The sequence below is a fragment of the Protopterus annectens genome, chromosome 4.part0 (genome assembly GCF_019279795.1).
Source record: "Protopterus annectens isolate FY-2018-M chromosome 4.part0, PAN1.0, whole genome shotgun sequence".
NCBI classification, from domain to species: domain Eukaryota; kingdom Metazoa; phylum Chordata; order Ceratodontiformes; family Protopteridae; genus Protopterus; species Protopterus annectens.
The window spans coordinates 823,500,364-823,528,043 of record NC_056733.1 but is presented as its reverse complement, the minus strand read 5'-3'; the positions used below and the strand labels follow the sequence as shown (position 1 = coordinate 823,528,043).

The following is a 27,680-nucleotide window of genomic DNA, read 5'->3' as shown; positions in this document are numbered from 1 at the left end:
GCATATCTCCACCTCTCCAGGGTCTCCTCAACCTGGTCCCTGCTCTCACTACATATCACAATGTCATCTGCAAACATCATAGTCCATGGGGCCTCCTGTCTGATCTCATCTGTCAACCTGTCCATCACCACTGCAAATAAGAAAGATCTCAGAGCTGATCCTTGATGTAATCCCACCTCCACCTTACACGTATCTGTCACTCCCACTGCAGTCCTCACCAATGTCACACTACCCTCGTACATATCCTGTACCACTCTTACATACTTCTCTGCCACTCCCGACTTCCTCATACAATACCACAACTCCTCTCTAGGCACCCTGTCATATGCTTTCTCTAAGTCCACAAAGACAAAATGCAACTCCTTATGACCTTCTCTGTATTTCTCCAACAACACCCTCAGAGCAAATATTGTATCTGTAGTTCTCTTTCCTGGCGTGAAACTATACTGCTGATCACTAATCATCACCTCCCTTCTTAACCTAGCTTCCACTACTCTTTCCCATAACTTCAAGCTGTGACTGATCAATTTTATCCCTCTGTAGGTACTGCAGCTCTGCACATCACCCTTATTCTTAAAGATAGGTACCAAAACACTTTTTCTCCACTCCTCAGGCATCCTCCGACTTTCCAAATTTTCATTAAATAATCTGGTTAAAAATTCCACTGCCATTTCACCTAAGCACCTCCATGCTTCCACTGGTATGTCATCTGGGCCAACAGCCTTTCCATTCTTCATCCTCTTCATAGCTGTCCTTACTTCCTCCTTGCTAATCTGTTTCACTACCTGACTCACTATCCCCACATCATCCAACCTTCTTTCTTTCTCATTCTCCTCATTCATCAGCCCTTCAAAGTACTCTTTCCATCTACTCAACACACTCTCCTCACTTGTGAGTACGTTTCCCTCACTGCCCTTTATCATTCTTACCTGCTGCACATCTTTCCCACCTTTGTCCCTTTGTCTAGCCAATCGGAACAGGTCCTTTTCTCCCTCTTTAGTGTCCAATCTCTCATACAACTCTCCATATGCCTTATCCTTAGCCTTCGCCACCTCTCTCTTTGCCATGCGTCTCATCTCCTTATACTCATGTCTACTTTCTTCATCTCTTTGACAATCCCACTTCTTCTTCGCCAGCCTCTTCTTCTGTATATGCTCCTGTACTTCCTCATTCCACCACCAGGTCTCCTTGTCCTCATTCCTCTGTCCAGATGTCACACCAAGCACCTTTCTAGCAGTCTCCCTTACTAGCTTTGCTGTAGTTAACCAGCTATTCGATAACTCTTCACTGCCTCCTAGTGCCTGTCTTAACTCTTCCCTGAACTCCACCTCACAATCACCCTTTTTTAACTTCCACCATTTAATCCTTGGCACTGCTTTCACACTCCTCATCCTCTTCTTGATCACCAACGTCATCCTACAGACCACCATTCTATGCTGCTTAACTACACTTTCCCCTGTCACCACCTTACAGTCTCCAATCTCCTTCAGACTGGCCCTCCTACATAGGATATAATCCACCTGTGTGCATCTTCCTCCACTCTTGTACATCACCCTATTCTTCTCCCTCTTCTTAAAATACGTATTCACCACAGCCATGTCCATCCTTTTCGCAAAATCCACAATCATCTGACCTTCTGCATTCCTCTCCTTAACACCATACCTACCCATCACTTCCTCATCCCCTCTGTTCACTTCACCAACATGCCCATTGAACTCCGCTCCAATCACTAGTCTCTCACCCTTGGGTACACTCACCACCACTTCATCCAACACACTCCAAAATTTTTCTTTCTCATCCATCGTACACCCAACCTGTGGAGCATATGCACTAACAACATTCATCATTACACCATCAATTTCAAGCTTCATAAACATCACTCTAGCAGACATTCTCTTCATCTCCAAAACACTCTAGACATACTGTTCCTTTAGGATAACCCCTACCCCATTTCTCCTGCCATCCACACCATGACAGAACAATTTGAACCCACCTCCTATACACCTGGCCTTACTTCCCTTCCATCTGGTCTCTTGCACACACAATATATCAACCTTCCTTCTCTCCATCATATCAGCTAGCTCTCTCCCTATACCAGTCATACTGCCAACATTCAAAGTTCCTACCCTCACTACTACACTCCTAACCTTCCTCCTCTCTTACTGCCTTCGGGCATGCCTTCCCCCTCATCTTCTCCTTCGGCCAACAGTAGCTCAATTTCTGCCAGCACCCTGTTGGCTAACAGTACTGGTGGTGGTCGTTGTTAACCCGGGCCTCGACCGATCCGGTATGGAAATATGAAATGTTCTTCGCATAAGTATTCTGGCAGAGGTTTTACGCCAGATGCCGTTTCTGACGCAACCCTCCCCATTTATCCGGGCTTGGGACCGGCACAAAGAAATGCAAGATGACTAAGACAATCGAGCACATTTTAAAAACTGGGTATTAGCAATGGGAACTGTAATTTAAAAAAAATATGTAACGCATATTATTCATGGCATTTCTTTACTGCTTACTATTTAAAGATTACCTAATTGCTCCGTGGGCCTATCATCCTACTTACTAATGCACTATGCTGCACATTAGTGGATTTTCCTGTTATCAAGGGGATCTGTTTTAAATAATATTCAAAGTGTTGTCTCTGTTATTTATGTTTGGTGCAACTGTGTACACAACATTAACATTTCAAGGGTTTATAACTGCTTGTTGTTATTTCTAAAAGATAATTTAGTTTTACAAAATAGCTGTTTTACTTAACCAAATACTTGCCTTCCTGGATGAAAACTTAGAACTGCACCTCTCTAAAGTAAAGCTATAAAGGTGAACATGGAAATACACTACATAGAAAAGAATTCCTAAAAGACTGAATAGAACACTGTTTTGTCCAAGAAGTAGTGCCACTGTCACTGCGTGGCCTATCCAACAGTGCTCTCTTCTGTGATGGTGCACTATGTGCAACAGCAGATACCATTTTCCCGCATTCTGCTCTTCTACAGCTTGCTATTCAATTACAGTTCTAGCAGGGTGGATTCAGGTAATGGACTGACTGTCAAACTACCCATTCCGGGGTAGAAAATAATACAGCTGTATGAGGTAGTCACCAAAATAGTTTTTCCCCCCGTGGTAGTGCTGCGGTAGCATTGTCGCCTCACAGTAAGACGTTGTCCCGTTCGATTCTCAGCTACAGCGTCTTCTCTGTAGAGACATGCGTGAATGGGCATACCTTCGTTGAAGATTGTGCGTCAGAGCTGGCAACTCGGCATGTAAAAATCTACTGCCAATTATTAGTGGACCGGAGTTGCGCTGTGGCGACCCCTAACTGGGAAAAGCCGAAAGACACAACAACCACATACTTATTACTGTACAGCTTAACTCTTTTTAATTTCTCCAAGTTTTCTGAGTTTCAAATACCATGACGGGAAGGGACCCCATTCCTACGTCAAAGTACGATTAAAGTTCATAAAATCAGTATTGTTTCAATCTTTGATGTCAGCCAGTAGTGCTCTTTGCAGCACTTGTAATGTGCCCAGTAATGACTCCTTCTGCAATTCATATGGCGTTACACGTACAGGTAACATAATTAAATACGACTATAGATTCTTTTTTATAAGACCCATTGCTCCTACTACTGGAACTGTCTGGGTATCTTTCTTCCACATTGCTCTCATTTCTGCCTGCAGATCCTGATATTTTACGACTTTGTGTCTCTGTACACAAGACACTGTAGTCACTGGGTGTGGCAATTTCAATGATCAATGCTACTCTTGTCTTCTTTTCTTGGACCACTATATCTGGTTTTCTAGCATCTGTCTTTTGAACTGTTGGTAATGTATGATCCCAAGTGATATAAACTTCTTCATTTTCAGCTTACTGATTTATAACTTCTCTGTTAAGCATGTCCCACTGATTCAGAATTCCAAAGTAGTTAGCCCTCTCACTAAGGGATGTGCCTCTCCTATGGAATAAACTGGTTTGCTAGTTAAGCCACATTCAATCAGAGTTCTAAAACAGTTAGCTTTTTCCTAAAGAAAACAGCCTCTTCTCAAGCACTCTTGAAATGAGGTAAAGGCACATTCCAAACCAGGTATATTCTGCAGCAGTGGACAAAAGAAAAACCCGAGTAACACAAACAATATAATAAGCACTACTGCCTATATACTGCAAGCTCTGGAAGCTGTAATAAAAAATGGTAAATAAACAAATAACTAGAGCATTACATACAACATATAAACATGTGTGCATCCTTAAAACTAATAAATATTACATAGAATTAAGACAAAAACCACCAGAACATGACAACAACCAAAATTAACATTTTTATCAAAATGAAAAATGTAAATAAATAAATAAAAATGAACAAAATGCCAACCTAGTTACATCTATTCTCAATAATAATATCACAATAAAAGAAAAGGAAACAGTATTGTATGTTTGTACATAAACACATTAGTAAATATATCCAGATCATGGAGGAGGTCAGAAAGTATCCATGCATTAGCAGATGGCTATATGATACAAATATTAATGTTACAAATATCTGAAATATAGGTACATTCTCTTCATTCTAGATGTCTTCCTCTCTTTTCATTGCCAGCGTGTAGGTCAGTAATCAGCACATCAAAACTAAGCAAAAAAAGGATGTCTTAAATGTAACAAATTATGCAAAACATGTCCTACTTATAGAATGACAACTCAGTTTTAATGTTTGTAAGTCAGTGATACAAACACAAGTCATAACTTCAAATATTTCCGCTTTTCCCAGTTAGTGGTCGCCACAGCGGAACTCTGGTCCGCTAATGACTGACAGTCAATTTTTATGGTGCCGAGTTGCCAGCCCGACTCCCAACCTTCAGCGAAGGTACACCCATTCAGGCATGTCTTCTGGAGGCCACTCGACCACGGGGAGGACATGCAGGCTCCACACAGAAGGCACTCCAGCTGAGAATCGAACAGGAGAACCTCTTGCTGTGAGGTAACAACGCTACCGCTGCACCACTGCGGACAGTGGCTGCAATAGTAGTAAAGAATTAATTTGATAGATCACTCATAAATACAGTAATACAATCATAACTGATGTGAATAGACAAAACTGCTTTCTTAAAAAAAGGACAAACACATTTGTATAAAAGGTTGTTTTGGTAGGTAGTTGTTTCCGTCATAACTGATGTGAATAGACAAAACTGTTTTCTTAAAAATGGACAAACACATTTGTATAAAAGGTTGTTTTGGTAGGTGGTTGTTTCTAAATGTGCCAAGCCTATGAATTTCATTTTCTAGGCATTATTGCTCTATGAAACTGACAGTGATTCTGTCAATCAGAGGTTTGTTTTACATTTGTTTTATTTCCCGCTATACCTTAACTATTACGGAACAAACCTTTTTTTCCACTGAGAAATTGTCTTATAATCTCTACTATTTTCTTGTCTCTTACAGCTAAATATTTTGTAAGCAGGCATAAGATACTTCCTGGTTTCCTGAATTGGAATAAGCGTCAGTTGGCCAATCCTTCCCATACAAGAAAATAGTAGTTTTTCTGCTTAGACAGAACGCTAGTATCACATGCACTCCCTGTGTGTATTTTCTCTCTTCTTGAAACATTCTCCAATAACTACTAATTTTATAAAAACATAAAAGAACTAACACCTTGCATAGAGAAGCACTACATTTTAAAAAGCTGTAAGTTCATTATAATTTCGCTGTTATGCTACTGGATGGCACTCCCTACTTTCTGTAATAATTTTGCCCTTCAAATATTTCCTCCCTTTGCAATTTCTTGTAATTCTTCCAAGCTCAACCACCTACAATATAAAACCTTTCCCCTCTAAAAAACTGAAAGGTCAATGAGTGACCCCAACATCCACAGTTAAACACACAACCTTGCTGTATGTCTCCTCACTAATCCTCTCAAATACCACTTAGTTTGGTAAAACAGTCTCTGCATACATACCATAATAAGATCATCTTTTCTCCTTTTGACTATTACTTCTTAACTTAATTTATCTTTTACTGGTCTCTCACTATACTCACTGATAAACTTAATTATACATGACCCTCTCTCTCTTGCACATTTCTTATTCTCCTCTTTGTAGAGACATACATTTACCCTGAATCTTCTCTTTTTTGCTGCTTCACCAATTGTTTTTCATAGTAATCTGCAATTCGTGCTGGTGGGACCCGTTCTGTTTACCCTTGCTAAGCTTGGGCTCCCTGCACTACCCCCAATTTTAACCCACCCCCTCTTACTCCACATTTATACCAAACTACTCCCACCTCCTCCTCTGCAAATCTCCAATAAAATCACTGTCCACACCAATCTCCATCCTTCCACCCTCACCTGTATACTCTCAACTTTCACCTACATAAATCCTTTATCAATCACCTCAAACTCTTCCCTCACCTTTTTTCTCCACTACAGCTATGTGTATGCTTAAATCACTTCCCCCCTTTTTTCACTTCCTTTACCAAGCTATCAAATTCATACCTTCTCTTTTCTCTCCAAATGTTCCCATCTACCAAATTCTCTCCAGTAATTCTCCCACCCTCTCCTCCCTCCGCATTCTGGAATTACTCATATAAGCAAACCTATCACTTTTTGCAAACTATTTTAATTCTGCTGATTTGGCTGGCTCAAAAGGAGGTAAAGTTAGTTTTTCCAAGACAAAATTGAGGTCCCAAGTTGGTGTTGGTGCTCTCCGGGGCGGTCTTATGTTTTTAGACCCTCTGAGGTACTGTTTTAGCAATGGATGAGAGAAAATAGGAGGATCTGTGTTGTAATGAGCCAAGATGGTCGAGGCGTAGATCTTAATGGATGAAAAGGATAGTCCTTTGTCCAGCATCTCAGTTAAGTATTGTAATATCTGAGGAATATTTAGGACAAGAGGGTCAAAGCTTTGAGCCTGGTTCCAGGCACAGAATCTCTTCCACTTTTCTGAATAAGACTTCCTGGTGCTAGGTCTCCTGGACTCCAAAATGACATCCATAACAGCTTTAGAGAGAGGTGTTTTCTGCTTGACTAATGAATCTGCCATGCAGCCGGGTTTAAGGTTTTGAGCTGACTGTGCAGGATCTGATTGTTTTGTTGAGTCAAAAGGTGCGGAGTTTGAGGTAAAAACCATGGTGGGCCTTGAGCTAAGTTCTTTAAGATTGGGTACCAGTGCTGGTGTGGCCAGTCTGGGGCAATCAGGATCATCTGTGGTTTTTCTTGTCTGGCTTTTAGGAGTACCTCTGAAAGGAGAGGCAGTGGTTGGAAGGCATAAACTTTTAGGCTTTTCCAGATGAACGAGAGAGCATCCACCTTCCATGCTTGTGTGTGATAAGTCCTTGTGCAGAATTTTTGTAGTTGGCAATTCATTGGGGAAGCAACGAGATCTATGTCTGGGCACCCCCATTTTTACGTTATCATGCTGAATACTTGTGGATTTAATTTCCACTCATGAGGATCCATGATGTTTCTGCTTAAGTCATCTGCCAGAGTGTTTTTCTTTCCTGGCAGGAATTGTGCTTGTAGATGAACTTGATAGGTTAGAGCTGTGTTCCACAAGGTCATGACTTGTCTGCATAGGGGATAATAATGAGTGCCCCCTTGCTTGTTTATGTACCACATAACTGTGGTGTTGTCTGTCTTTAATAATAGTTGTCCTGGATGCAGAAGGTCCTTGAAAGCTGTTAGGGCATTTTGTACAGCCAACATCTCTTTTGGATTGATGTGAAGATGCATTTGGTCTGCGGTCCACTTGCCCTGAATACATTTTCCTGCCATGTGTGCTCCCCAGGCGTAATCCGAAGAATCTGTTGTTAGTGTCTGCCTGGCTGTGGGTAGAGTGAAAGGCTGTCCCTTGTTGAGGTGACATGCCTGTGCCCAGCATCGAAACTCCTGTTGTAGGCAGGGAATTAGTGGTATTACTGCTTCCAAACTGTGACAGTGTTGAGTCCAAACACTTTTTAGGTACCATTGTAATTTCCTCATATGCAGTCTGGCATATGGAATTAGAAGTATGCAGGATGCCATGAATCCCAAGGCCTGCAGAAGTTTTCTTGCAGGGAGTTGGGTTTTTGTTGCCATCAACTGAAAGTACTGAGTCAGTTGTCCTTGCTTGTCTGGCGTGAGATAAGCCATTTGGGCCGTTGTATTTAAGCTGGCACCCAGGAATATTATCTCTTGTGAGGGCACTAGTTTTGACTTCTTTTCGTTTACTGTGTACCCTAGGCAAATTAGCAACCTTTTTACAAACGCCAGATGCTTTAGTAGAATGTCCTTGCTCTCTGCTTGAATAAGGCAGTCGTCCAGGTATGGATATATTTGAATTCCTTTTTGTCTGCAAAATACAATTACTGGTGCCAGGCACTTTGTGAAGACCCTGGGCGCAGTAGATAAGCCAAAGGGCAGTGCAGAGAATTGGTAATGCATTGAACCAGCTATGAATCTGAGATATCTTCTGCAATTTTGTCTGATAGGGACATGTGGGTATGCCTCTTTGAGGTCTAAAGTAACAAGCCAAGCGTTCTTGCCCACCATGGGAAGAAGCTGCTGTAGTGTCAACATTTTGAATTTCGGAACATCCAGGTAAGTATTTAGAGTAGAAAGGTCTAGTATGGGTCTCCAGGCTTTGTCCTTTCTGGGGACCAGGAAAAGTCTTGAGTAAAATCCTTGTCCTTGTTCCTGTTGTGGCACTTTTTGAATAGTTCTCATGTCCATGAGGGCTGTAATTTGTTTTTGTGCCTCTGCCCATTGATTTTGTGGCAGGTCTGGTATTCCTTTTAGCCTTGGTAGAGTGTGAAAGTGGAACCTGTAACCTTGAGACACAATATTCAGAACCCATTTGTCTTGGGTGATTATATGCCAATTTTGAGAAAAAAGTGCTAGTTTTCCCCCTAAGGGAGCTGCCAAAAGGTAAGTTCTTGGCATTCGAAGGGGGAAGTCATTGGAACTGTTTCCTATTGTGACTTGTCTTCACCTCCTTTTGGGGTTGAATTACCCCACTGTCATGGTCTGTAATAGCCTTGGGGCTGAGATCTGCCTCTTGGGCGTCTGTATCTGCCTCTATGTGGTCTGTCTGACACTGGAAAGGACCAATTCTTTGAAGGCCAATTTCTGGTAAATCGAGGTGGCTGTACCTGTAAGAAATCCTTCACTGTTTGCACAGATTTTGCCTTATCCTCCATTTTTTTTAATACCAATTCTGCCTTAACACCAAATAAAATATCCTGCTGTAAAGGAGCATCCAATAATTTAGCCTTAACATGATCAGGTAAACCTTGTTCTTTTAACCAAGCATGCCTTCAAATGACAGATCCTGTAACTGCTGCTCTACAAGAAGCCTCTAATGAATCAAAACCACATTGCAGAGTATGTTTTCCCACTTATTCAGCTGCATGCAATAAATCCTGCATTTCCTTATAGTCAGGATGTTCTGAACTTGTAAGTATTTTCTGTTTTAACAGAGACATTAAATATTGTTAATATTTAAGCATGTGAAACTGGCAATTTAAAGCCCTCACTGCTAAAGTTGCAGAAGTGTAAACTTTCTTCCACCATCTGTCTAATGCTCTAGAATCCCTGTCAGAGGGAACTGGATTCTTAGCCGTGGAAGCCTTTACCCCTTTGGGACCCTGGGAAATAGTTTCTGGGTCAGCAACAGGGTTTTTATAAAGAAATTTGTGAGAGTCAGGGACTCTGTAGTACCTGTCTGGCTTGACTGGAGCAGGGGGAAAAGAATCAGAATTTAAACTGGATTCAGAGAACACATCATCCACAATATCTAACACTGGTGGAATAGCAAGGAGTCTGTGCTGAGGTAGCAAAAGAAAGTCTCTGAGCCTTTTCTTGGATTCTGAGTAATCCTGGCCCTCCCAATGGAAATGCTCCCTCATGGTATGTAAAGTTTCCCCAAAAGAATAATCCTCAGGAGGAGAGGCTGAAGGAATTGATTCTTCAGCATCAGAGTCCTCATAGGGGGGTAAAGAGTATCCCTTGTCTGAAGAGAAATCAGAAGAAATGGAAACCTGGTCAGAGGCATGGTCTATATCCTGCCTAGGCCTTTTATCAGGAGGGGGATGGGTACACCTGATCAGAGTAATTAAGTCTTCGGCCATTTTGAGCATCTGTTTTTTAGGCATGGAGGCCTGTCCAGGTGAATGCTGTACTTGCTTCTTTGTCTTTAATGGAGTTTTAGACTTGGCTGTAGTTTTTATGGTAAGCTGTGAAGGTCTGAAAACACCCTCAGAAGCCAAAGCCTGCTCAGCGGCTCTGGACCCATATGAAGGGTTAGTTTCCGTAGGCCCAACACATTGGGTATCCAGAGACCTAGACATCTCCACGTGGGAGTCGGAGGCGGCCCGTGGCTCTGAGGTAGCGGGTGTCAGGGGCTGCGAAAGCGCCTCACTGAGATCCGGCGACTGGCCTAGAAGAGGCTTCATCGTCAGTTTTGGGCTTCAGATGCCGTCCTTATCCTTCTCTTTGCGTTTTTTGTGTATTCCAGTCGTCAGTTGTTCCAATGGCATGGTATAATTAAACCTTCGGCCAAAGTAATGGCGAGCAAAATCAAACAGACGTTTAATAGTGCGTTTGTTAAATCTAGCACAAAACCGACAACTAGTGATGTCGTGGTCTGGGCCTAGGCATGGAATACAGTAAGAATGAAAATCCTTATGAGGTATTTGCTTCCCACAAGAAATACAATTATTAACTTTTACTGACATCGGTCTGAGGCAAGAAAAAGTTTCCCCAACGGGGTACTTAACTTTATTGAAGACTTTGGTTCTGAAATTCAAACTGAAAATCTCAGGAGTCGGCCGACCGGCACTTGCGAACTGCTTTGGCTTCGGGCACCGCGTGGCAAGAAAGACTGAAGAAAATGGCGTTGGCTGCATCTTATATACCCCTGGCGCACTGACGTCAGGGAAGAAGTGACAGCAACCAACGCCGGACCAAGACTTTGGAACTCTGGTCGACTGCGGGACCGTCTGACGGCAGGATAACCCAAGTGTAATGATTGCAGCAGTGAAACACGATGAACATCTGTACATCTGAGCAGCTTTACTGGCAGTGTTACTGTGTAAGTTGCTAACTTGTATTTTTGTTGGTACTTCATTTTTAATTGTTGTATTCCTACAACTTTTGGCCCTGTTAAAGGGATTCTATACAGTTTCCTTTGTTTTACTTGCCTGTATAAATTTGGCATGTTTGAGAGGATCTTGGCTGATTCCCACAGAGCTCAGTTACTCAGTAACTTTTGGTGCCTTTGCCTGAGGCTCTGAAGTGATTTGCTTGTTAGTTAGGTCAGATAACAAAGCTGTCTCATTCTAAATAAAAATAAACTTGGAAAACCCAGAAAAACCCGTTAAGAGTCAGAAACTATTCCAAAGCAAACTACATCATGTTCAGCAACAGTTTATCAAAATTCAATGCCCCACTCAACCCAGAGTTCACAACTCCAACAGTATCCAGGGACGTGTAAATGGCTGCATAGAGGCTGCTGTATCTACCAGAAAGTAAGCCCAAAACAAATCCCAAAAGCAAACCACACTGGTAGAATTCTAATCTTAACAGGATGTATAACAAAAGGAAAACAGTTACGGCCAAAGTCAGGAACAGCAACTAGCATAATGACCAGAGCTCACTAATAAAACTAAACAAGAAAGAGGACTAATTAAATCCAACAAGGCCAATTACAAGGTCAAGACAGCTTCTCAGGCTAAAGCTAACCACAAGGCCTTCGACAGCTACGTCCGAAACCTCAAAGGTAACATGCAACAGTATGTTGAACTGGTAGTAAGTGATACCACTTTCAATGAACAGAATGACATAGTGAATCTGCTGGCCAACAAAATCAGCTAAAACTTTACCACTCGTCACCCCTTATGAAATCCCTACCAGCAACCCCCCCCCCAACCATCAGCAAGGAGATGGTCATAGCCTCACTCCTGAAGGCTAAAAACACAGCCTCAGTGAGGCCCAACAATATCTCAGGTTTCCTACTAATCAGATTGAAACATGACCTATCAGGACCACCAGAATAAGTTTTCAACTACAACCTCGAAACAGGTTATGTACCAAGAGAATGGAGGAGGTCAACAGCTACCCCTTTCACAAGGGTGGACCATCAACTGACCCCCAGAAACAACACACCCATTATTCTGACTAGTCTAATATGCAAAGCCATGGAATGAATCATCATGGGAAAGATCAACAAAAACATTAGCAACCTACAGACACTAGACATGTCCTAGTTTGGTTTTGTCAAAGAAAAGTCATGCCTACTTAACCTGACAGACTTCCTTGAGAAGGTAACCAAGGCAACTGATAAAGGGAAAACAGTGCATACCACCTACATAGACCTAGCTAAGGCATTTGACTCAATATTCTGCTCTGGTGTTGTGAATAAACTCACTGAACAAGGTATAAATCCCTACACAACTTGATGGACTGCCAGATGTGTCAAAGATAGGACCAAAGAAGTCATGATTGGTGAGACGACCTCCACCTAGAGGCAGGTCACCAGTGGAGTACTACAGGGCTCTTTGCTGGGCCCACTCCTATTTGGCAACCACTTCTCAGAGATCAAGGCTATTGTCAAGTGCCTCTGGCTCATTAAGTTCTCAGATGACTGCAAATTGGGAGCTATCATAAATTACCCCCATGATACTAACATTTTGGAAGAGGGTCTAACACAGACAAGTGACTGGTGCCAAAGTCAAAGAATAAAAATCAATGCAAAAATGTGCATTACAGTGCCTTTTGGGAAAACGTCTACCCAGGCAAATTACTCCATTTATAAGACACCTCTAAGAGATGACCTGGTAGTTAGAGAACTAGGAACATATGCAGACAGTAAACATGTAGCCAGGGTAGTAATAAAATCATTCACTGTCCCTCAACCTACCAAAAAAAGGTACAATATCCAAATCCAAGGAAGTTACAATACCACTCTACTCATCCTTTACCAGAACCATGAAGTACAATGCTCCCTTAGGCAAGTACCTGACTAGGCATATGCAACAGTGGAAGGCCCAGGGTATTAACACACTCTTCACAAACTTCTTCCACCGACTCTGATTCAGGATGTTCAGTTTATTTCCTTATTACAGAGCCTGGGGTTCACCATAAACTTCCAGAAATCAGTTCTGTCACCTTCTCAGGATCATATTCTCCTCAGTTGCAGGCTTCAAACTATCCCCATGCTGGCATCTCTGCTTCCTCCAAAGGCCCCGTCTCTCACTGCCTTTTTTCCAGTCTATTCTTCCCCTGGCTTCAATCACAGTCAGAGATTTTCTCAGGGTTAGCAAAAGTAAGAAGGAACACACACACACACACACACAAAAAAAAAAAAAAGAAAAACACTAAAAACATCCAATCAAAATTCACAATAAAAACAGTTGACATCAAATTCTATTAAATACTACGGTAACAAATCAATGCTTAATTTTGCATTCTTTTAAATAAGGCCCTAGTGATGTGTTTTCAGTTTTTAGATTATATTTAAGTTGTTTCTTGCTTTCCTTGAAGTCAGTCTGAAGAAATGCTTATGCACGAAAGCACTTACTTTGTATTTAATAAATAATAACTTGCCGTTTTAGCTGTGCTGTTCGTTCCTTCTTACTTTTACTTTGCATTTTTTGTTGGAAGACCTATGGATACAGTGGAATTTATAGTTTTTTGTAATTTCTCAGGGTTCTCGGGTTCATGGCTTCCACCACTCCCATGCTTCCTCTGGCCAAGTGCCACATGAGAATGCTTCAGTGGTTCCTTAAGTCAGTGTGGCTCCAACATTGCCACCCCCTGGACTTCCTAGGATATTTCCTTCCCTGTCTCCAGCTTGAGCTTCAGTGGAGGATTCATCAACTTTCTGTCAATTCCAGGCTTCCTTTCGAAGCCCCAGTGATGACTCAAGAGATCTTTACAGATACCTCAGACAGGGGATGGGGTGCCTCCTTTGGCCCCCTCAAGGTTCAGGGTCTCTGGTCTCTTCATCAGTGGTCGGACCATATCAGTATAAAGATGATAAGGGCACTGTTTCTGGCTCTTTAGACTTTTCATTCCCTCTTTCATCCTGGGCCCCTCAAAATATTCACAGACAATACTACAATGATGTGGGGTGTCAACAAGCAAGGGGGTGCAATGTTCTACTTTCTTTGTAGACTAGCTGTTCAGGTCTGGGGTCTAGCTGTCCAGTATCAAATGACCCTTCAGGCAGTTTACATTCCCTCAGAGCACAATCTTGTGGCAGACTCTTTGAGCAAGTCTAGCACACAAGCTCACAAATGGATGCTTTACAGAGATGTGTGCCTGGACATTGTCCACTGGTGGTGAATTCTTCAGGTAGATCTTTTTGCCTCCACTCTGAACAAACAACTTCCTCTATTCTATTCCAGAGTCCCAAGTCCTCCGGCTTGGAAAGTGGATGCCCTGTCTTTTCCGTGCAAGGAACTGTTTTTCTATGCCTTTGCTCCCCTTCCTCTCTTACCATGAGTCTAGCACAAAATAAGGCAGGACTCTCACAAAATCTTGCTGGTGACTCCCTTTTGGCCCAGACAGCACTGGTTACTCCTCCTTTCTCACTTGGCAAAGTGCAGTCACCAGGTTACCTCACCAGGTGGGTCCTCTCACACAGGACAAGGGATCTCCTACCCATCCTTACTTGTCCACTCTTCAAATTAACACTGCACGTGATAGGGTCCTGATCCCTTTTAGGCACCTCTTTTCTGAGGATGTGCTTCAGGTTTTGCAGTAGGTCAGGAAACCCACTACCAGAAAATCATATCAGTCTAAATGGAAAATATTTTCTGTCTGGTGCCTTTCTCACCATCAGGATCCCCTATCTGTGGAGGCTCTTATTTGTGTGGTCTGCTCCATGCTGGGTTACCGTATTCTTCAGTTAAAAAGTTCACCTGTCAGCAGTTTCTGTTTGTCTGCCCTTACATCCTCCTTTGGCCTCTAGATTTGAGGTCAAGCAGTTTCTTAAAGCCGTCCTTCTTATCAGGCCACCTAGGAAGCGTATCCAAGCTTCTTGGGATCTCAGTTTTTTTCTTGAAAAATTGATTAAGGTTCCTTTTCAGCCTGCTTCTTCAGCTTCCTTACAACATTGTACTTAGAGGATGGTGCTCCTTTTGGTTCTCACTTAAGCCAATAGAGTCTCTGAACTTCAGGCTCTCAATGCTGCTCCAGGACTCCTCAGAGAAAGGCCTGCAAGACAGATTCCTTCTCCTTTTCTTGAACGGGTTTGTTTCTGTATGCCCCCTCCCCCTTTCCTCTGAAAGCCACAGTATTTTTAAAGATTAAAAGGACTCTCCAAAAACAATTCTGGTAACTCCCTTTTGGCCCAACCAACAGTGATTCTCTCTTGGAAATAACCAAAAGGCAATCACGACATGCATCCTTACAAGACAGACTTGCTCACACAGGGCAATGGACCTCTAATTCACCCCAACCAACAAAGTCCTCATTTAACAGCCTGGAGGAATTGTAATGCCTCTAATACACTTACTTTCATAAGACCTGCAGCAGGTATTACAAGAGGCTAAGAAACTTGCTGCTAAAAATCTTATTTGGCCAAAGGAAAGAGATTTTCTGATTGGTGCCATAATAAGAACAAAGACCCTTTTACAGAAGAATTTCATTTGGTTCTTCAATACCTTTATAAACTGCTAAAATCTGGCCTTTCTTACTATGTATTAAGATTAATCTTGCAGACAGTTTTACCTGTCTGCCTCTGGGTCCCCCTTTCTTCTTTATTTCAGGTAAAACAGTTTTTTGAAAGGGTGCTGCACATTTGTCCATCTAGAAAACAGGTGACTCCTCCTTGGGATTTTAACTTTTTCTTGAAGAACATATACTGTTCCCTTCAGACTAGCTCATCATGCTGGCTTAAACTTGCTAACCTGGAAAACCGTTGCTAACTACTCTGACTTTGGCTAGAAGACTGAACTGCAAGCTCTAATGTTAACACAACCTTATCTTACCTTTCATAAAGACAGAATGTCCTTATGAACCACCCCTTCCTTTACGCCAAAGATGATTATCAGATTTTTACCTTAAATTAATCTATTCATTTTACTGTGTTTTTTTTTCCAGATCTAAAAAATAAAGTGGAAAGAATTGTGCATATTTTGGGTGTCCAGAGGCCACTAGGCTACTACACTGCTAGGAATAAAGACTTTAGATTCTCAAATCAACTCTTCATTTCCTTATAATGTAAGAAAAAGGGCCATCCAGGATCAAAAAAGACTATTTCTAGATGGTTATTCCATGCTACCCAGTTTCATTATAAAAAAGACATTTCCTTCCAAAGTGAATGCTCACTTTCATAGGTTCATAGGTGTGTACTAGGCTAATGGCCCTGTAGCCTTTACAAGCCTAGCCCATAGGATTAACCTGGCATCGTGCCACCCAACCTTAGTTCCTAGTGCCTCTGTTGAGTAGAGCCACTGGAGTGATCCCCGGAGTGAATTTTCTATTTCCCATCCACTCATCAAGATTTCTCTTGAAGAGGGCCAGTGAGGTGCTCGGCTTAACAAGTATGGGAAGTCTATTCCATAGCATGGGCAGTCTCTGGGTTATGAACTTGTCCCTCCAGCATGTTCTGTTGAGTGTGGTAATGAGGTTGAAGTCTCTGGAGTGTGTGGTGCAGAGGGACTGGGATTTCTTTAGATGTAGCATTTCTAACAGAGCTGGGTCAGACATGGTTTTGTAAGTAAAGCAGAGATAGCCTCTAAGTAGGCAATATGAGACAGAGAATAGCTGGAGTTTTTTGAGTCTGTCCATCTAGGACAAGTGTTTAAGGCCTAGGATCCTCTCTGTGAGGTACTTTTGCGGCCTCTCCAGTTGTTGCAGGTGTCTAGTGAGGTACATGCCAAATGGGGCATTGTACTCGATGATTGGCCTAATGAAGAGTAGAGGGAGACAATGACCTCTTTCTTCCTGGATGCAAAACCCTTAGTAATGAGATGTGCCACATAGAAGGACTTTCTGAACACAGTGGCAACGTTGTGGTCAAAAGAGAGGTTGCTGACAACCAGTGTTCCCAGATCTCTTATAACATCTTCTGTGTTCAGTGGACTGCCATCAATGTGGTAATTCAAGGGAACCGGGTATTTCCCAAAGGAGATGAAGACACATTTTTTGGCATTGAGCTTACGGCCATAGTTCTGACACCAGTCATTGGTCTCATTGAGGCCTTTCTGCAGGATGTCAACATCACTTGGGGAGTTAATAATAGCTCCCAACTTGCAATCATCTGCGAACTTTGTCAACCAGAGTCCCTTCGTGTTGGCCTGGACTTCAGAGAAGCAGACTCCAAACAGGAGAGGACCCAGGACCGAACCCTGTGGGACTCCATTCATGACTGGTCGGCAGTCTGACTTGGAGTCAGCTACTTTCACACTGTGGATTCTATCTGTGAGCCAGTTTGCAACCCACCTAATAACATAGGGGTTGATGCCTAGCTTATCCTTGTTTATTAGGTCCATGATGATGCGTTCCATAGCTTTGCATATCAGACCCGTCAGGCTAATGGGGTGATAGTTCCCGGGGTTTGTAGTCGCTCCTCCTTTGTGGAGAGGGATAACTGTAGCAGTGTGCCATTCAGTAGGGACAAAGCCTGAGGTGAGGCTGTGACTGAACAGGACACACAGGTGAGGTGCCAGTTCACTCTGTAGTTCATGTAGAACACAGTCAGGTCAAATAGAAGCTGTATTCTTGGCCTTGGACAGTGTTGCTTTAACCTGTGCAGCAGTAATACTGGGTGCCTGACAATCTACTGGTATTATGATTGGTCCTTTGGGGGGGGGGGGGTAAAGTTAGCATACAATATCTGTTGGCTCAGTACAGGAGGTACCATTGTGCAGTAGCTCAGAGCAAATCTGGGTATTGCCATGGAGATTCTTTACATAACTATAGAAGGCCTTGTGGTTGTCTTTATTATCTGTTGCAATTCTGTTTTCATAGCTAGCTTTAAAGGATTTAATGATAGATCTCAACCTTTTGTTGAGACTGATAAGGGAGGTTTTCCAGTCTTGGGACTTCACCTTATTCCGCATCAGTTTCCTCCTTCTGTTGTAGAGTTTGTTTATGGCAGGGGACCACCAGATTGGCTTCCTTTTTTTTTGAGAGCGTCGTAGTTTTACTGGGCATGGCAAGATCCATGGATTTGTGTTCGTACAGTGCATTGGTGTATGATTTGGCGGTCATGCAACTATTCTCCATTTGCATGGGTGCTGTGAAGTTAGCCACCTCTGTTTTTAGGAGCCCAAAATTAGCTTTGGAGAAGTTTTTAACGATGGATACCTTTGTTGGGGGTGTGAGGGATGTGGAGAGCCTTGGCTACTTCTACAGCGTTTTGAAAAGAAGTCGACTCTAGAAAGTATTCTCTTGTCAGCAACTTGGTTATCTGTACACACATTCACCAAATATCACAAGACTGAGCTTTATTCCAGACTGACAGCACGCTTTCCTAGCACTACCCTCCAGTGACTCCTGGACTGTAAACCTCCTTCCTCCTCCTTTCCTTTCTAAGCCTTGGTAATCATCTTAGCTTAGGCTACTGCAACAGTGCTCTAATGATGAACACAGTGCAAACTGTGTAAGTAAACTTGCCGTAACAGTAGATGTTTGAATATATCGCTGTTGGAGTACTAACCCCCCTTCCCCCACCCCCTTTCTTATTTTTCTTAACCTAATTCACTGTCAGGGTGGGGTTTCACCTTATCCCTGTCTTTCCTCTACTTTCCTATCACTTAAAACATTTAGGGCTCTACCCTCCATTGTGAGGCAAGAAAACTCTGACTTTTGGTGCCAGTTACTGTTAACATGCCTCTCAAATGTCCCTGATTTTCAGGGAACGTCCCTGATTCTGACTCAAATTTTAGCCCTGTCCCTCTTAATCCCTCTTAACACTGGTGTCTTTTGGACAAAAAGTGCTGAATTATACTTAATAAACAATGACAATAATTAAGAGCTGAAGAATTATTTTATTTCAGGAAATGTATATTAATTCACATTCTCTAATTCTGTTAATGCCTCAAGTTAACAGAGCTAATATTTTAAGAGTGTCCCTGACTTTTTTCTGGATTTGTCCCTGATTCTGTTGAGATTTCTCCCTGATTGGTTGAGTTATCTACTTTTACACTAGTATGCTCTTATGCTTCCTCAGATGTATGGGTGAGAGGTCTGGCCAGACATTTAATCCTTGGTAGAATACATCCCATATAGCTTAGGCTACTACAAAAATTGATGTATTCAAACATCTAGGGTTATGGTAAGCTTAACTTACACAACTGTTCTTTCCCCAGTGTCGCAAAAATAATTACCTCCACTTCAGCTAAATAACGGACTCAAGTAAAAATAAAAAAATTGACTACTTCAACTTCACACATATGTGTATCCCCATACAAATAGACATTGTTGGCAGTTTAGCAGACAGGGTTGAAGCTCTGAACTGTTAGCAAGCTTCATTCCATAGTACTTACTCACATAACTACTCAGTGCTCCAAGGACACCAATGAAAAAGGCAGTTGCTTCTAATGGGTTTGTCTTTCCCAAATTAAACAAAATATATACATTTACACATACACATACACAAATATACATATACACACATACAGATGTGCGCACGCGCACACACGCTTATATATGTTAATATTTGCATCCTAGAGCTAATACCTAAAAGACATGTTGCAGGATGTGTCAAGGCAGGAAACTCAGTTGGGGTGAAGTTTCAAAACACTAAGGCAGCAGCAAATGCATCTATAACTTCCACCTGCTGTACTGCTCTTTTTCCCAAAACACACAAATATACACAGTTGCTGTGCCTCAATTAACATATTTTTTCAAGACTTATTTGTGCCAAAAAAACACATGCTATTAAAAGCACAACCTCTAACCTGACCTTGAAAGCCCTGTGATGGAAAAAGTAATATGAAATCTCTTTTAAACTACTTGACCTCCACGTTACCTATGGTACACTCAGCTGTATGTGAACAACAATGTACCATTAAATCTACATAAGCCAACACAAAGATAACATTACATAGCACAAAGATAACAATTCAGGACAGTAAGGAGTTATCTGCAGACAGGGTTGCCAGATTTCCAGCCCCCCAGGTAGGGACAAAAAAAAAAGGTCTCTCATGGCAAGTGAAGAACAAAAAAAAAGGTCTTCAAGGCAAGTGAAGACCAAAAAAAAAAAAAAAAAAAAAAAAAAAAAATGCATTGCAGTTCCGCATTCAACACAAGTAGCTCCGTGTTTAGCAATTTTTGATTGGCCCATATACCGGCATATGTGCCAATCAAAAATCGCTAAACACAGAGCTTTTCGTGTTTAATGCGGAACACAAGAAGCTCCGTGTTTAGCAATTTTTGATTGGCCCGTATGCCAGGTATACGGGACAATTAAATAAATAAATAAATAAACAAAGCGGAGGCTGGCCAGGATTTAAACCGGCAGGGTGGGACTCGGGATCAGGCTGCTGATCTCGGGACAGTCCCGCCCAAATAGGGACGTCTGGCAACCCTGTCTGCAGATGACCTCAGTACAAAACCAACAAGCTGCTAATCTGTCAAACAAAAATAAATGCCAGTACAGACTAAAAAGGGAAACATCTTGGTTCATAAGACAGGAACAAGTATGACAATAAAGAATAAAAAAGCTAAAGTACACTATAAAAGATTTGATATTAATTATATAAGACACTACTTTTGAAAAAGATTTTTGTTTTACCACCGTGTACTTGACGGTTCTAAGGCAGCTACAGAACTGAATGCATAAAAACTCCACTGCCATCTGTGGAACAGTGTTACTGCTAGAACTTAAACCTCAACAACCCCTTGAAATGCAGCATCAGACATACAGTGGATATAAAAAGTCTACACACCCCTATTAAAATGCCAGGTTTTTGTGATATAAAAAATGAGACCACAATAAATCATTTCAAAACTTTTCCCACCTTTAATGTGACCTATAACCTGTACAATTCAAGTGAAAAACAAATCTGTTAGGGGAAAAATATAAAAAATAAAAAAACATGCAATACACTGGTTGCAGAAGTGTGCACATGCTTAAACTAATACTTTGTTGTGTGTGCACACCCTTAAACTAATACTTTGTTGAGAACCTTTTGATTTAATTACAGCATTTAGTCTTCTTGGGTACACACCTGCTATCAATTAAAGAGACTCTGAATAACCCCAAATAAAGTGCAGCTGTCCTAGTAGGATTTTCCTGACATTTACTCAGTTGCTGCTACAGCAAAAGCCATGGTTCGCAGAGAGCTTACAAAGCATCAAAGGGATCTCATTGTTGAAAGGTATCAGGAGAAAGGTACAAAAACATTTCCACAGCATTGGATATACCATGGAACACAGTGAAGACAGTCATCAAAAAGTGGAGAAAATATGGGACAACAGTGACGTTGCAAAGAACTGGAGGTCCCTCCATAATTGATGAAAAGACAAGATGAAAACTGGTCAGGGAAGCTGCCAAGACAGCAACAGTGAAGGAGCTGCAGGAATTTCTGGCAAGTACTAGTTGTGTACTACATGCGACAACTATCTCCTGTATTCTTAACGTCTGGACTATGAGGGTAGGATTGCAAGACGGAAGCCTTTTCTTATAAAGGAAAACTTTTAGGCCTGGCTAAAATTTGCAAAACAATACATCAAGTGTCCCAAAAGCATGTGGAAATATGTGTTATGGTCTGATGAGACCAAGGTTGAACTTTTTGGCCACAATTCGAAAAGGTACGTTTGGTACAAAAACAACACTTTGCATCACCAAAAGAACACCATCCCCACGGTGAAGCATGGTGGTGGCAGTATCATGCTTTGGGGTTGCTTTTCTTCAGCTGGAACTGGGAGTTTAGTCAAGGTGAAGGGAATTATGAACAGTTCCAAATACCAGTCACTTTTGGCCCAAAACCATCAGGCATCTGCTAGAAAGCTGAAGATGAAGAGGAATGTCACCTTTCAACATGACAATGACTCTAAGCATAGATCGAAATCAACAACAGAATGGCTTCACCAGAAGAAAATTAAAGTTTTGGAGTGGCTCAGCCAGAGCCCAGACCTAAATTCAATAGAAAATCTGTGGGGTGACCTGAATAGGGCTGTGCACAAGAGATGCCCTTGCAATCTAACAGATTTGGAGTGTTTTTGCAAGGAAAAAAGGGCAAATATTGCCATGTCAAGATGTGCCATGCTGATAGACTCCTACCCAAGAAGACCGAATGCTGTAACTAAATCAAAAGGTGCTTCAACAAAGTATTAGTTAAAGGGTGTGCACACACAACAAAGTATTAGTTTAAGCATGTGCACACTTATGCAACCAGTGTATTGCACACTTTTTTATTTTTTAGATTTTTTTCCCCTAACAGATTTATTTTTCAATTGAATTGTACCGGTTATAGGTCACATTAAAGGTGGGAAAAGTTCTGAAATGATTTACTGTGGTCTTGTTTTTTTTTTTATATCACAAAAACCTGGCATTTTAACAGGATGTGTAAACTTTTTATATCCACTGTACTAATGGAATGCTACTGACATACTAATTATAACCTACCCAAGTCATCAATGACCATAGCAACTTCCTTAAAATGGGTCCAATTCCTTTCTTTCTTTTTTCCTTCTAGACCCCTTGCTTGTTTCAGCATTTCCCACTATACTTTTAGAAATGTGTAGCCAGTAGCCAGTGAATATGTGCTGTGACTGTAGATCTGCATGTGTGTATATGTGAATGTGTGTATCTGTATGCGTGACTAGTATGACTGTGTCTGTGAACATGTGTGCGTGCCTATGTCTTCTGTTACAATGCACATGTGTGTGTGTGTGTGTGTGGGGGGGGGGGCAGTCCATGTGCGTGCATGCGTGTGTACAAACTTTTCACTTAAAGCAGCAACAGCAGAGAAACTGAGTTTACAGATCCTGAAAGATATACTATATTCACTGCACTCTGCAGTGGTTTTCCTGAACCACAGTGCTAAACAGGATGTTTTAACTAAAGTAGCACTGACTTTTCCCACTTTCTTGTCACCAGTAAATGGTTATTGCATTCCTCCCATGATGGGAACCATATCTTCTGGCTGTAGCAGCTGGAAAGGAATACAAGATGAACATAAACGGGGAGACCACGATAAATGCAAATGTAGATTACAAATAACCTGTGGAGTTTACCATGTCAAAACTACAACGTTAACAACAAGTAATAATGCAGTCAGCCTGAGTACTTGGAATGTAAATTAAAGTTTAAGAAGTCTGAAACTACTTAAACTGACACTACTGATCTAAAAAAAAAAAAAAGAAAAGTCAAACACACAAGAAGGAAAGCTGCAAACGTCTCACCTATTTTGATGCGGATGTTGCTTGGGTTGGACTTCTTGCTTCCCACATAGGACAGCAGAATGTTCTGTGGCTTCAAGTCACGGTGAATGACACCTTTACTGTGCAACATCTTCATGGCCCCCGCTATCTGCTGCAGGAACAGTCGGATGGTATCCTCACTGAGGGTTCCTTTGGCTGCAAAACAGAAGCATGGTGTCAAGAGAATTATGAAACAAACAGACGACACATTACCATAACAAGTCAAAGCTACAATGGTTTTATTTCTTTTAATCATTTCTGTTAATTGTCTTCTAAATCTTAAATGCACAAAACAAAACTGCTGCACAAACTATACTACGAAGGTGAGTCAATGCATCTCTTCAAGTAAAACCATAACCAGTACATCTGAAGTATGCAAGTATAAACAAAAAAACAAAACAACCAAAAACAACACAGATCAGTGCATATAAGGATCCAACACATGTTTATTCCTGAAAGGTATTACATTCTGTGACACATAAATATCTCCTGCAAAAGATAAAGGCCAAAGGGCCCCTAAAACCACAGAGGTAAGGTTCTCTTTACAGACACACATTGAGATGGTTTGCTGCTGCCTCCTTATATGTATGTACATTTTATTTTATTTTATTTATTTAACATTTGTTTACAGGATAATCCGACTGGATACATGTCCATTTTCAGCAGAGGCCCAGGGAGAAAAGCTCCACATATAGTCAAACATACAAAAGTTTACACAAGAAGTTAGAAAACAATTAGACTATATAAAAACAAAGTGGTAATATATCTTATGTGCATTGGTTTAGTAATGTTCCCTAGTAGGGACTCACAGTTCTCATGGACAGACACAATTACAAGTACGATTGGATATATAGCATGGTGATGTAGTTCGATGTTATGATAAATTACTGATTATGCTATTGTTTTATAACTTAATCCGGACTGGTACATAGGCATAGCCAGTTCAATTTGAGATACTGTTTGAGGTTTTTTTTGAAGACACTTTTGGAGGATTGTAGGGTTATATAGTTTGGCAAGGCATTCCAGGTTTTGCCAGCAAAGTTGGTGAACAGGGATTCACCAGTTGAGTTATTAGCTTTGTGGGTTTGGATCAGTAATTTGTCGGCTGACCGTAGGGATCTCAGGTTGCTATATGGCTTAATAATATTTATAAGAGGGGGGTGTATCTTTAGGGTTGTACATAACTTTGTGGGCTATTAAGAGTTGATTGAATTTAATTAAGCTGGGCAGTTCTAGCCATTCTAGTTGTTTCAGGTTCTGGCAGTGATGGGTTCTATAGGTGGTGCCAGTGGCGAATCTGGCAATATGGTTGCAGCTATGGGACAGCTTACTTAGTTCGGTTTTACAGAGGTTTGAGAGTACAGGTGAGGCATATAAAAGAGTAGAGAGTAGGTGTGATTGGACGATTTCAATCCTAGCTAGTGGGGTTAAGAGTATCTTGTTTCTATACAGTGATCCAAGCTTCTTATTGACGGTCTGTATGGTTTTGTTGACCTGTAGGTCAAATTTGAGATTACTGTCTATGATAACCCATAGAAGTTTAGTATGTTGATCTGGGGAGATAGTGGTGCCATTGTTAGACGTGACGGAGAATGAAAGTGTGGCAGATCTACTAGTGGGGGTGATGAGTAGAAGTTTAGTTTTACTGGGGTTCAGTAGCAGGCGTTGGTTGGCGAGCCAGTTCTCAACAGTATTAAATGTATTTTGGGTTAAGATTTGTAGTTCGGATGGGGAGGTGGCTGAACAGATGAGAGTGGAATCAGCAGTGTGAAAATTATTGATAAAAATAGAGAAGAGTAGTGGGCCTAGTATGGAGCCTTGAGGGACACCAAGTGTGAGAGGCAGTTGACTGGAGAGTTTGCCCTGCCATAGTACCGCCTGTTGTCTACCAGTTAGGTAGAACTGGAACCACTGGATAGTGTGCGTGTTGAGGGAAATGGATTTTACAAAAAGAATGAGAAGTTCATGGCTGACCATGTCAAAGGCTTTTGATAGGTCAAGGAAGAGGGCGGAGGTTAGCCTATTGTCATTTCTCTTATTGTTTATGGCATTAGTAAAGGAAAGGAGGACTGAGGTGGTGCTGTGGTATAGCCTGAAGCCACGCTGGGAGTTGGATAGTAAGTTATTCTGTGTAAGGTACTGCATCAGTTGCTTGTGTACACATTTCTCCATTATTTTGGCTAGTGGGGAAAGAATGGCAATGGGTCTAAAGTTGGACATGTCTATTCAGCTACCAACTTTATGGAGTGGAATGACGTGGGATATTTTCCAGAGGGAGGGGATAACATTTTCGGAAAAGGTTCTGTTGAATGAAGAAGTACAGGAGAGTATACAGAGAAAGAGATTGGCGAAGAAGAAGTGGGATTGTCAAAGAGATGAAGAAAGTAGACAAGAGTATAAGGAGATGAGGTGCATGGCAAAGAGAGACAGGTGGTGAAGGCTAAGGTTAAGGCGTATGAAGAGTTGTATAAAAGGTTGGACACTAAGGAGGGAGAAAAGGACCTGTACCGAATGGCTAGACAGAGGGACCGAGCTAGTAAAGATGTGCAGCAGGTAAGGGTGATAAAGGATAATGAGGGAAACGTACTCACAAGGAGGAGAGTGTGTTGAGCAGATGGAAAATGTACTTTGAGAGGTTGATGAATGAAGAGAATGAGAGGGAGAGAAGGTTGGATGATGTGCGGATGGTGAATCATGAAGTGCAGTGGATTAGCAAGGAGGAAGTAAGGATAGCTATGAAGAGGATGAAGAACGGAAAGGCTGTTGGTCCAGATGACATACCTGTTGAAGCATGGAGGTGTTTAGGTGAAATGGCAGTCGAGTTTTTAACTAGATTGTTTAATGAAATCTTGGAAAGTGAGAGGATGCCTGAGGAATGGAGAAAGTGTTTTGGTACCGATTTTTAAAAATAAGGGTGATGTGCAGAGCTGTAGCAACTACAGAGGGATTAAACTGATCAGTCACAGCATGAAGTTATGGGAAAGAGTAGTGGAAGCTAAGTTAAGAAGGGAGGTGATGATTAGTGATCAGCAGTATGGTTTCATGCCAGGAAAGAGCACTACAGATGCGATATTTGCTCTGAGAGTGTTGATGGAGAAGTACAGAGAAGGTCAGAAGGAGTTGCATTGTGTCTTTGTGGATTTAGAGAAAGCATATGACAGGGTGCCTAGAGAGGAGTTGTGGTATTGTATGAGGAAGTCGGGAATGTCAGAGAAGTATGTAAGAGTGGTACAGGATATGTACGAGGCTAGTGCGACAGCGGTGAGGTCTGCAGTGGGAGTGACAGATGCATTTAAGGTGGAGGTGGGATTACATCAAGGATCAGCTCTGAGCCCTTTCTTATTTGCAATGGTGATGGACAGGTTAACAGACGAGACAGGAGTCCCCGTGGACTATGATGTTTGCAGATGACATTGTGATCTGTAGTGAGAATAGGGAACAGGTGGAGGTGACCCTGGAGAGGTGGAGATATACTCTAGAGAGAAGAGGAATGAAGGTCAGCAGGACTAAGACAGAATATGTGTGTGTGAATGAGAGGGAAGACAGAGGAATGGTGAGGATGCAGGGAGTACAGATGGCGAGGTGAATGAGTATAAGTACTTGGGATCAACAGTTCAGAGTAATGGTGAGTGTGGAAGAGAGGTAAAGAAGAGAGTACAGGCAGGATGGAGTGGGTGGAGAAAAGTGTCAGGAGTGATTTGTGACAGACGAGTACCTGTAAGAGTGAAAGGGAAGGTCTACAAGAGGGTAGTGAGGCCAGCTATGTTATATGGGTTGGAGACAGTGGCATTGACAAAAAGGCAGGAGTCAGAGCTTGACGTGGCAGAGTTGAAGATGTTAAGATTTGCACTGGGTGTGACGAGGATGGACAGGCTTAGGAATAAGTATATTAGAGGGTCAGCCCAGGTTGGAAAGTTTGGAGACAAAGCCAGAGAGGCAAGATTAAGTTGGTTTGGACATGTGCTGAGGAGGGATGCAGAGTATGTTGGGAAAAAGATAAGGATAAAGCTGCGAGGTAACAGGAAAAGAGGAAGGCCTAAGATAAGGTTTATGGATGTGGTGAGAGAGGACATGCAGGCGGTTGGTGTGACAGAGTAAGATGCAGAGGACAGGAAGAAATGGAAACAGTTGTTCTGCTGTGGCGACCCCTAACGGGAGCAGCCGATAGAAGAAGAAGTAGAAGTAGTTCTGCTGATAAGGATAGATATGGGATATGCAATGGCATCTGCAGCTATTTGTAGGCACTCTGCAGGGAGGATGTCAGCAGGGAGGGTGGTAGGTTTTATTTTTTTAGGAGAATTTTGATAAAACTAGTGGATATTGATTGGAGGCTAAA

General features: G+C 41.8%; 1 protein-coding gene across 1 annotated transcript in view; it reads right to left on the bottom strand.

The window, feature by feature from the left end:
• The window catches only part of ULK1 (unc-51 like autophagy activating kinase 1), a 1,203,955-nt gene that overhangs the window by 606,717 nt on the left and 569,558 nt on the right, over nucleotides 1–27,680 (bottom strand). The window contains exon 6 of the mRNA XM_044068766.1: nucleotides 23,327–23,500. Within this exon, the coding sequence (XP_043924701.1) occupies nucleotides 23,327–23,500 (174 nt within the window). The remainder of the gene's footprint in view (nucleotides 1–23,326; nucleotides 23,501–27,680) is intronic.